The following is a 12,553-nucleotide window of genomic DNA, read 5'->3' on the forward strand; positions in this document are numbered from 1 at the left end:
TGAACTCGAGCGCAGGGGTCGCTGCCACCCGAAAGGGTTGAATTGCGTCGCAGCGTAGCACGCCGACTATTTGGCTGGAGCTGAGCGTCTGTTTAATACGCAGTAAACGTAATGGGCAATGAGACTCCTGAAATATGACGGTTCGATTCTTGGCGACTGTCCAATTCTCCAATCGGCAGAGTCATCGGTAGACTAGGTGCACTTTCTGAACTCTCTGAACTCCATGCACTTTGCATCTATATACTGCACTGTATGGGGGGAGGCCTTACAACCGGGTACCCATTAACTTCAACTATATCTAGGGACGTCATTTCTCTGCTCGTTTAGTTATACGGGATTCTTGGTACCGACAATGCGTTACGGATCTGCTACACTGTACTGGATGCATTAAGTCGATGCACCCGAGAAATTATTCTCAGTGGGAGGAAAGCAAATGGAAGAAAAAGAGAAAATGTAGACTGGTGTAATATTAGAGAACGACACCGTTTTCTAGATCGTCTGACTTCTATCGCGTTTGCCGACCTGTGAATAGGTCTCAGGTCCTTATCGTTGCTGGCGTAGCACAGTGTCGAGAGAGAAAAAAATAGATTCCTCTTGGCGATGCCAGCGTACGTGTGTGCACGTATGTATATGGCTTGGAAAACCGTGTCAATGCCTACGGTAATACATGCCACGTGAAAGCACCTCCTTTACAAGACAATGGACGGAATTGTGGGAAATCGTTTAACTTCGCGTTACGTAAACCGTATAGAAAATTTCCACTTGGCTGTGTCCGCCGAATCGCATTCGAATCGTAAATGGTATTTTCGAGAAATGAAAAATGAGGAAAAAAAAGAAAAAAAAACGTTCGGTTGTCATTTAAAAACGCAATCCAAGCGCAAGGAACATTTTACGAAAATAAAGCAAGCGAATCCGGACGAGTTTTCAGCATCCGTCATTATCGCCTACGTCCTTCGGATAACCATTTTTTCGCTAACTAAGCACAAAAGCTCTTGTAATCGGAATATCCATGGACGAGGATGAAGAGGGAGAAAGAGGAAATGAAAAATGAAGGAGGGACTGAGAGGAGGAAAGAAAGAGGCTTCGTCAGCCGAATGCTGCATTGTTTCACGAGCGGCGCATTGTTTTCCAGCTTTGTTAATTGTTATGTACCGTTACTCTACCCGCGCAACCCTTCGTACCAGCAATCACCACATAGCACAGCCATCCAGTCAAACCAGACGCCCAGTCAGCCACCCAGCCACCCAGCCACCCATCCGTCTATTTGACGTGTACTACATCCAGCCGCCTTTTCTATTCCGGAATAGTCAAATAGCTCGAGCTAAAAACAATGCTCCCTGTAATTAGTCTCCGTGTAGACGAGAGGATTGTTCTAGTGGATGAGGTACAGTTCCTGAGAGTGGACCCAGCTTTACTTTAAAGTATCTGAAACAATGCGCCCTGAATAGCCCTGGGAATACGTTGGAGTGTCATTTAAAATAATACGATGCAATTTGATTCTTTCAGAATTTCGTCGTACGTCAGTCCAGCCAGAGCGACACTATGGCTCTGTCCGTGAGACTCCCACCTGGAAAGGGTCCCTACATAGAGCACTATCTGATCCAGGCCAACAAGGGCAAGCTCAGCCTGGAGACCAGTGAGAATAGATTCGACAACATACCATCGTTGATCGCACATTATTCACAGTGCTGGTGAGTCCTGAAGTAGGGTGGAAATGGATTAACCAGTTGATTCAATCGTCTGGAGACTTCAATTTGTCGTTTATTCCTATTTTGGCAAGCAGTGACGAGTTACCGGTGCAGCTGACACTGCCAAGGGCTATGCGAGAGGCTAAGAACAGACAGCAACTCTCCTCCTTGGCGTTGCTCGGTCAAGAGTTCTGGAGGTATCCAATGGCGAATCCAAAGCCACCAGAAAGTAGCAGCAGCAACACGTCGAGTCTTAGTAGTTTTCATGGTGGTAAGTGTTATGAGTATAATAGTACTGTATATACATATAACTGTATTGCATGTTATTTTTATATAAAAGAATTTATATGCAGTGCTTGCGTTATCTGTCGTAGGTAACAACAATGCCAATACACCAACCACAGAGAGTATAGTACTCAACCTGGCCCCAATATCATCCCACGATACGAGTACGTATGTTGCTGAGAGTGAATCGCTTTTTTTTTTTTTCAAATATTTTTCTACCCTCTTTTTTCTCCTTTATTTAAACCAGCTCCATTGTATCTTGCTTCGTGGCCTGGTGGCCTCGTTTCCCTGTGAGCCCTTCGATCGGGATGCATCAAGAGGACGTTTTATTTAAAAGCCTTCTATTTTTAGGGTGCACGTCGCCGACGAATACCGTCACCACGTCCACCTTCGTATCGTCGCTGCCGCGTCAACCGCGACCAACACCACCAAATACCTTGAATCTCACGACGTTCAACGAGCCCCTTGATGCAAAGAAGGATAGGTTGGATAAGATGTCACCTGGGGAGAAGCTGTCGCAGAAGCTGATATCCCCCAATCTCGTACAGAGTGTACGCTGTCCCTCGCCTGTAGTGCATAACGTTGAGAGTAACGTTCTCAGTCCCACGGAGTCGAGAATGAATTTTGAGACGTCGAGGATGAACTTTGAGACGTCGAGGACCATCGTCGATACCTCCAAGAGCTCCGTCATCGAGTTCTCCAGGAGTAACAAGTTTAGCTCGAGTACCCCGACGTCGAACTTTCAACAGAATATATCGAATTTTAATAATCAATCCGGTACTAACTCGCCTCTGATCACTGAGGTCAGGAACACCATCCTGGAGAATCAAATACTCGGGCAGAATGTCAAGACTCCACCACCTCCTCCGCCTAGATGGGCTAAACCTGGGATTAGTCAGAGCCAGAGCAACTTCACGGTTACTACTACTGTCACCTTTAATGTTAATCAGAGCAATGAAGTCTCCAGTTCTCAGGTAAGAATCTATTTTTTATCTTAAAGATTATTTGATTACGCTTGGACTGTTCTTTATTAATTAGAATTATTGTTCTTTTTATTGTAGCAAAATACACCGTCGGATGCGAACACGTCGCTGCTGAGTCCACAGAGCATCACGTCGACCAAGTCTTTGACTTCAAATTTGTCAAACAAGTCACCCCTATCACCAACCACGCCCGTATTATCTCCTACCTCGAAGCTAGTCTCGAACGTCGGTATTAAGACGCCAAACGTCTTGTCGCCAACGACGCCGTCAGGTACGAGCAAGTCAAAGCGTCGTCGAGACCGCGAGGCCAGGAAGAATTCGCAGCACTATCAAGAGTCTGACATCCTGGAGTCCTACTACAGGAGCTCTCCCGGCGATAAGATATCGGACTACGAAGATATCTGGAACACTACCGATCAGTCAAATCATTCAACCTGGTCGCCTAATGATAAATTGTCGCGTAATGATGTAGCCAGTAATTCTCAAGATCGGTTGAGAAATTCTAATGACCGTTTGGTAACTCAGGAACGCGTCGTGAGTCCCGCCTGCCCGAACGACAGGCTCGTTGGGAACGACCGTTTCATCTTGAGAAACGACAAGAGCACGGCGAACGAGAAGCTCAGTTACAAGGAGATAACGAGTCCTGAGTTCAGCAGTTTTAAACCCGTTCTTGATCTCAAAAGTCCGGAGGCTGGGTCACCGGAGGAGACAGGAATGGGAAGGAGACCCGATTTGTTATCGCGAGTGTGTAAGTATATATTTTTTTACATTCTTTCTTCTCAACCTCGGTGATAAATTTCTAAACAGAATGTTTCAATGTATTACAGGCAGCGCCAATTCTCTGAACAATCCGAATACCATGACACCACCTAGAAACAAACTGGGTTTAATTCTCACTAAATCAGAGAGTAACAGCCCCTTGACACCGGAATCAAAACAGGGTAGTCCTTTCTACGCGGAACCGGCGGACGCCATTGCTCAGAGTACAGCAATAATACCAAGGAGACGTCCCAGAAATAACCCAGTATCCAGTAAATATAGACACAGTGAACCTGGTTGGCTACAAACACCAGTTGGTACGAATACCAACCAACTTCATCCAATTGATTGGGACGAGTCTGAGGAAACCGAAGACAAAACACCTCTTATATCATCCTCCGTGGACAACTTAGCTAAACGCCTAGGAACGCGCGAGGTGAAAAAAATTCCCAGAGCCAAACCCGTTCAGCCCCCAAAGGTCAGGCTCAAAGTATTCAACGACACATCTTGGGCTGTCGATTCCAGCTGGGAGTTCATTGGTATATATCAAGCAACACCCTTTGAAGATCCTGGCGACTGTCCAATTCCGGTTTTATAAAATTTATTATTTTGCTCCAGGAAACGAGGGTGACGATTGCGAACCTGATTACGACTGCGATGCCGATTACGAGGGCGACAGTGCGGCTAGAAAATTCCCAGACGAAGAATGCGAAAAGGACGTCATTGGCAATACCTTGACCGTTCAGAGTATCATACTGCAACGGTAAGTTCAGCCGAACGGAATAACAGTACAAAGACACCAATAGGATACTATAAGAGCATGAATTCTTAAAGGTACCCTGAATTATTGAAGCCACCGGATACTTTGGATCCTCTTCATAGCGACAGGAACTCTTCGTATGACAACGTGGAGAAAAGAAACGAAAGAGAGGATACTCCCGACACAAAAAAGGATCAAGCCTATGATCCATCCGAGTGGGAAACAATGTTGGAGACTGACGAAAGCGACGTGGAACGCGTCAAAAGGAACAAAAGCTTCAAGGAACGACTTGATCCATTGCTTTGTAAGTACATACATTTTCTCTTTTGCCTAGGAGTTCTAATAAATTACACGTTTACAGCTGGAATGTCAAAGAAATTATACTTCTAGATGTAGGTTTATGTTAATTAAGCAAATTGCGCAACGGGCAGCTTGCGTAACTTTGAACGTGCCTATTGCGCATTATTGTCCTACGCAATTACCAAGGCTGTCACTGATAAATCTTGAGCATCGTTTTGATTCGTTACAACAAGTTGATTTCTGGAGATCCGAGCAGAGGACCCCAGCAGCCGCAAGACCGAGGATAAAAACCTGTTGAACAGCAAAGAATATGGAAAATCGTACCAAGTATTAAGAAAAGTGCGGAAGATCAACCTCCGATTCAAAGGGCACGAACTACCATGACTGTAGCCAACTTTCCTTGGGGAACACGCAGCCCCCCTCATGGGGACGTCTGGCAAGGCCATATTGTAGCCAGAACTTCAACCCAACCCACTGAGCAAGCTTACCGAATGAGATTGACGGGCAACTCTCTTGCAACGCGGTCTACGTGCAGTACTGCTCTCATTTTATCAACTATATACAGGGTGTTCTACAACGCACTAATTAAAAATAAATAATAGATCAAATTACCCAAACAACGCTCGTACAGACGGGACATCGTTCAGAGTGCTAGTCTACTACTACTACGCATTCCGGATAAACTTTCGGGGTCACCACTGCTGACGCAGCACTCATTGCTTAGAGCCATCTCGTAATATTTTCAAACAAATTCATTAAATAACGAACAACTTTAATCACTCTGTATAAATGAAAAACGATCGCTAAAGAATTATAGTTAGGCAGAGAATATAACAAATAATAAAACCAAAATAAGAAAGAGAAATAAATTAGTAAAACTTGTGCGTCAAAGAGTCTGATAAAGAGGCCAGCTGTTGAAAGAACGAGAGCTCTGAACTGATTCATCCTCTACGTAGGTGTCAGTGCCACTACATTTGAGCACTACCCAGCGAGTACTTGCCAGAAAACTGATAACAATTATTCGCCTTTTCCATACATCGTGATATCAATTTTTCACAGTCGAACAGAACGGATAATTATGTCGGTTAAGGGGGTCACCTATTTACTTATTTCGCCACTTATTTTTATTGGTCTACTTGTTGTCATTGAAATATTTTTTCCACTTGTAACGAAATTCGATAAGGATATTAGTGTGTAAATAATGGCGGGTCATTTGTCGCATAATCAGCACTCTTACAACGTAAACTCGATACTACTTTGTTTTGGAAAACTTGTGAACGGAGAATTTTAGGCAAATAGGGTATTTTGTGAGTCACGAAATGAGAAAGCAAAAAAGAACCTCGGGCAATCTTTTGGAAAATAACATTTTGTGAATTTACTGATTAAACCAAGCAAATAGATAATCAAAGTTATTTATTTCTTAAATTCACTGTTCCGTATGTTTTGACTTCGAACGACGTAACAACGTATTCAGTTATTTAAAAAAGTCAATTGATACTTTTTTTTTTTTTGAATTATTCATAAATTTTAAATTTTATCAATTGCACGACTTATTCACTGCAGCGCACTTTCCCACGCTTTGGCGAGTTCGACTTCGATTTTATGTGTTTAGGTTTACTTTATTGACTGTATGATGTAACATTCACTTCCTAGAGTAGAGAATGACTTTTGTTATATTGAAATTTTATATGCGACGAGATTAAAGTTCAATCTTTCAAAGATAGAGACTCTTGATAGTCGTATTTTTTTTAAGTGGCAAATAATCTAGCCAATGATTCCCGTTGGATCGTTCACTATCATTGAATAAGGTCGAATCAATCACAAAGAATATGCTATATTTTTTTTTTAATTTAGCAATATACATCGTTACGACCTTCTGAACTATGAGGGACAGTTTCAGGTAGATCAGTAACAACCATAAAGTTAATGGCCAATACCATAAAGATCATTCTAGGTAAATCGACCTCACAAATTGAACTTTTGATTCTTCCCTTGGGAACAACAGTGCGTCCCTAACCATCAAAAAGTAGACCATATAATAGCCATATCCTTTTATATCTGAGCAATCCCGCTAAAACTGTAACGTCCCCTTTGAAAAAGGCGCCGGAACGTCGGGCGCCTCCAACTTCAATTTGCCTTGTTAATAATGACCCCACAGACACAAACAGGTTCTACCCATACAAATAATACTTACCACATAGGTTAAGTAGTATTAATACCTATCAGTACACTTTATGATCGACAAGATTAACTTCGTCCATTTTTATTTCCTTATTCAACATCATAAATATACAACCGTACCGTAATATACGTATGAATTCTCTCACTTAATAAGATTATATTCCGATTGTCATTAGTATCTCCAAAAATGGACCTGGTAACTAAAATTTTTTTCAAAATTTAAAAAGTCGATTCCCAATTTCTAATTATAATATAAATTACGGCATGGTTTTACTCCACAAGTATATTAAGTATTAGAGTATATTTCTGAAAAACTGATTAACCGATGCACAATCAACAATATTTTGTCTTCTTATCCACATTGGTTTCTATATACCTAGACAAAGTGGACAATGAACGTTTGTTTGTAAAGATTATCGATATTTGTCACTGATGTTGAAGCATCTGCTGCTGCCTGAGACCAGAATAAGAGCCGACCTCACCGCACTCCTCCAGACCATCATTCCGCCACTCGACCGCATCCTACGTCGTCACCCGCGTACTGCAGGCTACACTCATGTTCTAAAGTGCAACAGATAGAGAAGTTCCTGCTATTTATTGCTCGATTACCTTCACGAGATTTTCAACGACTTCTACTCGCTGACAGTTTCGAACTGTTACTCGAGTCGGTGCAGTTATAACGTTCACAGTTTGACGACCCATAATTTCACTTCCATCCGAGCTCCTTTATCCCACTACGGCCACTTGACAATCCAGAGGGTGCAAGTTTACTAGCGTAACCGCTGCACCTTCGTGAGTTCAGTAAGACAACCATCTTTGTGAAGTGAAGACGTTGGCTTTATTAATTCCTGATCGAGTTTATAAAGCTCAATTCACAGTGACGATCGCAGCTTGTGAATATATTATTTAATAGTACTTCAATAATTTTATTATTAATGACCGTGATCGCGTTACAGTATATACGTAGAATGTCTACAAAATATCGTGGAGTCTTCATTGACAGATTAGAGCTAGCCTAATCTATGACAGTAAAACACTTCTTCTTTGACAGATGAAGACCTAAGAGCTTTAATTAATTTAATACAGGATCGTTACTTAATTTCAATCTACTTAAGTCCCACTGAGCTTAAACTCGACGGCAGTTTTTGTAATTAGTGTCTCACCGTGATAATGGAACTAGGAACGTCGCTCGTGGTTGACTGCACCTTTGAAATGTGTCCAAGACATAAGAGATTTTGCCTCAGGACAAGGCGGGCTTTTGGAAAGATTGGAAAGTGGTTTCAGAATGTCTGCAGGAAAATTAAAAGGACCTGGGTCATTGTTGTTAAATGTAAGAGGAGAATCTTTTTCAAGTGTTTCGTTTGACGAAGATACTTTGGAAGATTATAATAAAGTTACTACGTTTATTTTAATAAAATATTTTTTTTCTGTTTCACAGCTCCACCTAGACTCCAAGCTCTGAGGAATCGTGACGCTGCTGGAACAGGATCCACCATAAGAGCCTATGCGCTGCAATTGGCTGCTGATAAGACGACCACCTTTTCGCAGAACATTGATAACTTTATCCAGTGCACGAAGGAGGGTAAAGAAGCCAGTCCTCACGTGGTGATGAGGAACATGAGACAATTCATGTCAGGGATGAAGAACTACCTGGTGAAACATGGCGAGAGAGAATTTGAGAAGGAAGTGGAGAAAGAGAGGCTCAAGCTGAAGCATAACGAATTTCTCAATCTGGACGCCATACTCGAAGGAGTCATGATGGGCCTGGTTGTACGTCCTCTACGGGAACACGTCTATAGACTCTTCGTCGACCATTATGCTACCACTGGTTCACTTCATACACTGGCAGACAGCATTCAGTATGCCCAGGGTAAACACGTTCAGGATCTGGGAGTTCGGGTATGTATTTTCAGATACCGTAATACGAATTATACCTTCCTGATACGTTCCTCGAGTTCAAAGTTTAATATCATTATCAGCCGAAGATCATTCCACCCTCGGAATCGAGTCTTGATCGTATCCTGAGGTACATAGATCGTCTCCAAAAGGCAGACTCACCCTTGGACAAGCTTGAGAATCTGCTGGCAGCTTTTTCAACCATTTTTAATTCAGTAAGTGACAGCACAGTCTCAATATCATTTCTTATTAACGTCTCATACATAATATATCTATTCAATTACCAGGTTAAGCATGCGAATTCTGGAAGACACGTAACCCTTGGCGCCGACGATTTACTACCCTTACTGGTATGGGTCCTAGTACGCGGTAGAGTAGTAGGCGCTGAAGTAGAAGCGGAGTATATGTGGGGCCTTCTTCATCCCTCTCTCTTAACCGGTGAAGGGGGTTACTACTTGACAACCCTATCGAGCGCAGTTCACGTTCTGAAGACATTTAAATCCAGCCAGGGAACAATGTCTACGTTAAACGTGAGTAATTCCAGAGAGCCAAGCTTCTGAGTGCCAGGTAGCAGCACGAAGGAGAACACTCTAGTCGTGTTCTTCGTGTCTGCAATATCATTTTGAACTCTCATTTCCGGTTTATTTTTAGGGCTGCGGAACTCCGGACTGCTCTTCGGTTCTTCGTGTCCTCGTGCCGGATGAGCTGCACGGTTCTCTAAATACCAGGACGCTTCCCGTCAGGCCAAACATGAACACCCGCGACATATGTAGGATCCTCGCGCACAAAATCAGATGTACGAATCCCCAGGACTACGGACTTTTCAAGCTGGTGCAAGGCGAGGGTAAGGAAACACGACTTGTAGTCACTGATAATCGCGACGAGAGCAGAGAAAAGGCTAGAATTCGATTTCTCGAATTGGCAGAGACACTACTTGGCGATCACGAGTGCCCCCAGGAACTATCTCACTGCCTTTTCGCGTACAAGAGGATCGACGCCAAGATAGCCTGGCCGAGGACGAGCTCCTGAATAGGATACTAAAGGCAATGACCAGCCATCGGCCATTTCGTCTCCCTATCTCTTTCTTTCTGTCTCTATATCTCTCAGTGCATTTAACGAATCCAAACGTGATTTAAGGTTAGTATTGTTAAGGTACATTTAAGAGGTGATTGGCCTGGGAGACCTGAAAAATCCTAAAGAGTCCAGCTGTTTCTATTATCTTGTCAAGTATGGCGCCTGGCTACTCTATTGGGCACAATACTATATAATATATTTACCCAGGCCTTATCGTAATCTTACACGAAAATATCTAAGGGTTAGATGTTCGCGAGTTGTATGTCTTCGTTATAAGAGGCGCATTAAGTAATAAGAATAATACGGTAAGTATTTATCAACTGGACGATTAGTGATAACGTGAAATTCGATAATCTAGAGATCCGCTTTCACTGTTACCCGCGAAACAATTAACCTCAATTCACTACCATCGCGGTCGTCTTTAACATGCAATAATAATAATGATAATCCGTAACCTAATTAATCACCTCGTTAACGTTTCCAACGAAGCCGATCGGACGCCAGTCTCTTTGAAGATTTACCCGCGTATTTATCAAAGTCCTATGAGGGATTCATTTGCAACCAGGTTTGAAATTTCTTGTTAATACGATCTTTTTTTAAATCAAAAAATTAGAATTAAGCATCGAATTAATTGTGGATACAATAAAACTTCTGTCTTGCCAAACTCATCTAGATCCCACGTATACCACTAGCCTCTCACCCGTTATACCAACATGGGAATAAATGAATTTACTGTATTGCAATGTTCGGTGCGAATAAGATTTTATAGTGAAGACTTCTTTCGAAATCACTGCCAAAGTAATAAAAATGAATAATGCAAGGCAGACGCGGTTCGATCTCATGCCTGGATATCTATGTTTTTAATGGAAAATAAGGAAGATGAGACAAAGAGAAAAACAAAACAAGAAAATAAAAATGAATTCCTCCCACCTTCCCCGTATGTTAATCAGTATTTAAGATTACGTGAACTTTTACAAGTACGAGCGACGCAATTAATTAGCTGCGTTTATAAAAAGACGCCGACTGGGCAATCGAGCTGATAGTAACGACTGTCGCAATTTCTTTTTTCTTTCAATTCAATTGCAGAAGCGCGAGTGCGTATCAGCAAAGTTAGTTTTGATAGGCGGACGATTACCTTTGTCTGACACTCACGTGACTATGATATAGAAATGATAGTCATTGGGGTTATGTTGATTGTCCTTGATGATAATTCGTAATCGCCGATAGACGCGTGCTTGACAGTCACTGACAGTTATGAAAAGTCTCCTGTATAAGAGGCAACTGGTTTTCACTTGATTTTTATCAGTGAGTAGTCGACGATGGGAATATACCACGGTTAATCGGTGAGACCGTCAAGGCGTTGGGACGTCTATCCATCTCGGTGCCCAGATTCGGTCGTGCGTGAAAATCCTCTACAATTTTTCTATAATCGAGTAAAATGAAATTCGTAGAAAATTTTCATAACACAAAATTCTATAACGTAGACGGTTTACGAGAATGCTAGCTTAGGATTCTATTTTAAGTACTTTTTACGAGAGCGCGGTGGAAAATATTATAATGGATAAGCGGAACTGTATTTTACGCAAAAGCACTTGTATTTATTCGACAGTTGTATACATTTCTTTTGTTTTATTCTTTTCCTCGTTTTTTTTCTCTCACTCTTCCTATCGTCCCTTGCGATTCAAGCCGCGGATTTCCTATACCAAATGATTTGAAGTTTCGAAACTTTTTATCCACGATTATACATTTTCCTTTTACAGCTAACGCGCATGCGCCTACAGACTGATTCTCTAATGTTTTATCCTTTAGCCACTCCAAGCGATCATTTAGTATCGAGTTAGGCGGACAGGGGTGTACACACAGGGTGGTTGCAATTTAATTGGGAAATCAGTCTGGGCTTCTGCATTTTATTAGCGATCGGGAACGACCATGATGAATAACGGTAAATAACAATACCCGCTTAGATATTGTACATTTTTTTGTAATTTAATTTATTAAAACTGTTCGACTACCCTGTTTTTTTTTTAAAGATTATTGTCTATATCATTGTCGTGCTTCGTTCTCTATTTTTCCAATTAATATGATTAATTGTAATTTTAATGCTTCTATGCTAGTCAAGCCGATGCGAATGAAAAAAATTGTAACTCCGTTTTAACATAATTTCTACAATAGCTTTTTTTTTCTCTGATTGGATAGATCAGCATCTCTTATTATTATTTAACCTCAACCCACTATCATTATTTCTCATCGTTATTATTATTATTGTAACATGTAACTCTATGCTCAATAAACACTTTTCTATAATTCGAAAAATAAGAGCCTGTTCATTCACATTCTTCTTAACTAGGAGAGCATATACCTACCATTACCTACGTGGACTTCATTAAAACCACTTAGATCAATCAGATGAATTCACTGCGCCATATAAATGGCTTATAATGAAAATTTACTGTCTCATAAAATGTACCGTTAGTTTAACCAGGTACTGCAGCCGAAAGAATTATCGGTTCGGTTACGGTATTCGCAATGGTAAAAGCTTGAATTTCGGTTTTAGTTTTGGGTTTTTCATTAATCCTTTATCGGTTTTAAGTAATTTGTGACCAACAAAAAATTTGGCATCGATTGCA

General features: G+C 41.5%; 1 protein-coding gene across 1 annotated transcript in view; it reads left to right on the forward strand.

The window, feature by feature from the left end:
• Positions 1-11,558, forward strand: part of LOC107267192 (protein sprint) — a 66,267-nt gene extending 54,709 nt beyond the window's left edge. Inside the window, 13 exon segments of the mRNA XM_025084417.1 lie at positions 1,507-1,691; positions 1,784-1,959; positions 2,042-2,137; positions 2,325-2,947; positions 3,035-3,704; positions 3,784-4,294; positions 4,296-4,478; positions 4,550-4,779; positions 8,395-8,855; positions 8,936-9,067; positions 9,140-9,382; positions 9,504-9,696; positions 9,778-11,558. Coding sequence (XP_024940185.1) covers positions 1,507-1,691; positions 1,784-1,959; positions 2,042-2,137; positions 2,325-2,947; positions 3,035-3,704; positions 3,784-4,294; positions 4,296-4,478; positions 4,550-4,779; positions 8,395-8,855; positions 8,936-9,067; positions 9,140-9,382; positions 9,504-9,696; positions 9,778-9,881 — 3,807 coding nt within the window. The 3' untranslated portion in view covers positions 9,882-11,558.
• The last annotated feature ends 995 nt before the right edge of the window (positions 11,559-12,553 follow it).

Source organism: Cephus cinctus, unplaced genomic scaffold, assembly GCF_000341935.2.
Source record: "Cephus cinctus unplaced genomic scaffold, Ccin1 Ccin1_scaffold0351, whole genome shotgun sequence".
Classification (NCBI taxonomy): domain Eukaryota; kingdom Metazoa; phylum Arthropoda; class Insecta; order Hymenoptera; family Cephidae; genus Cephus; species Cephus cinctus.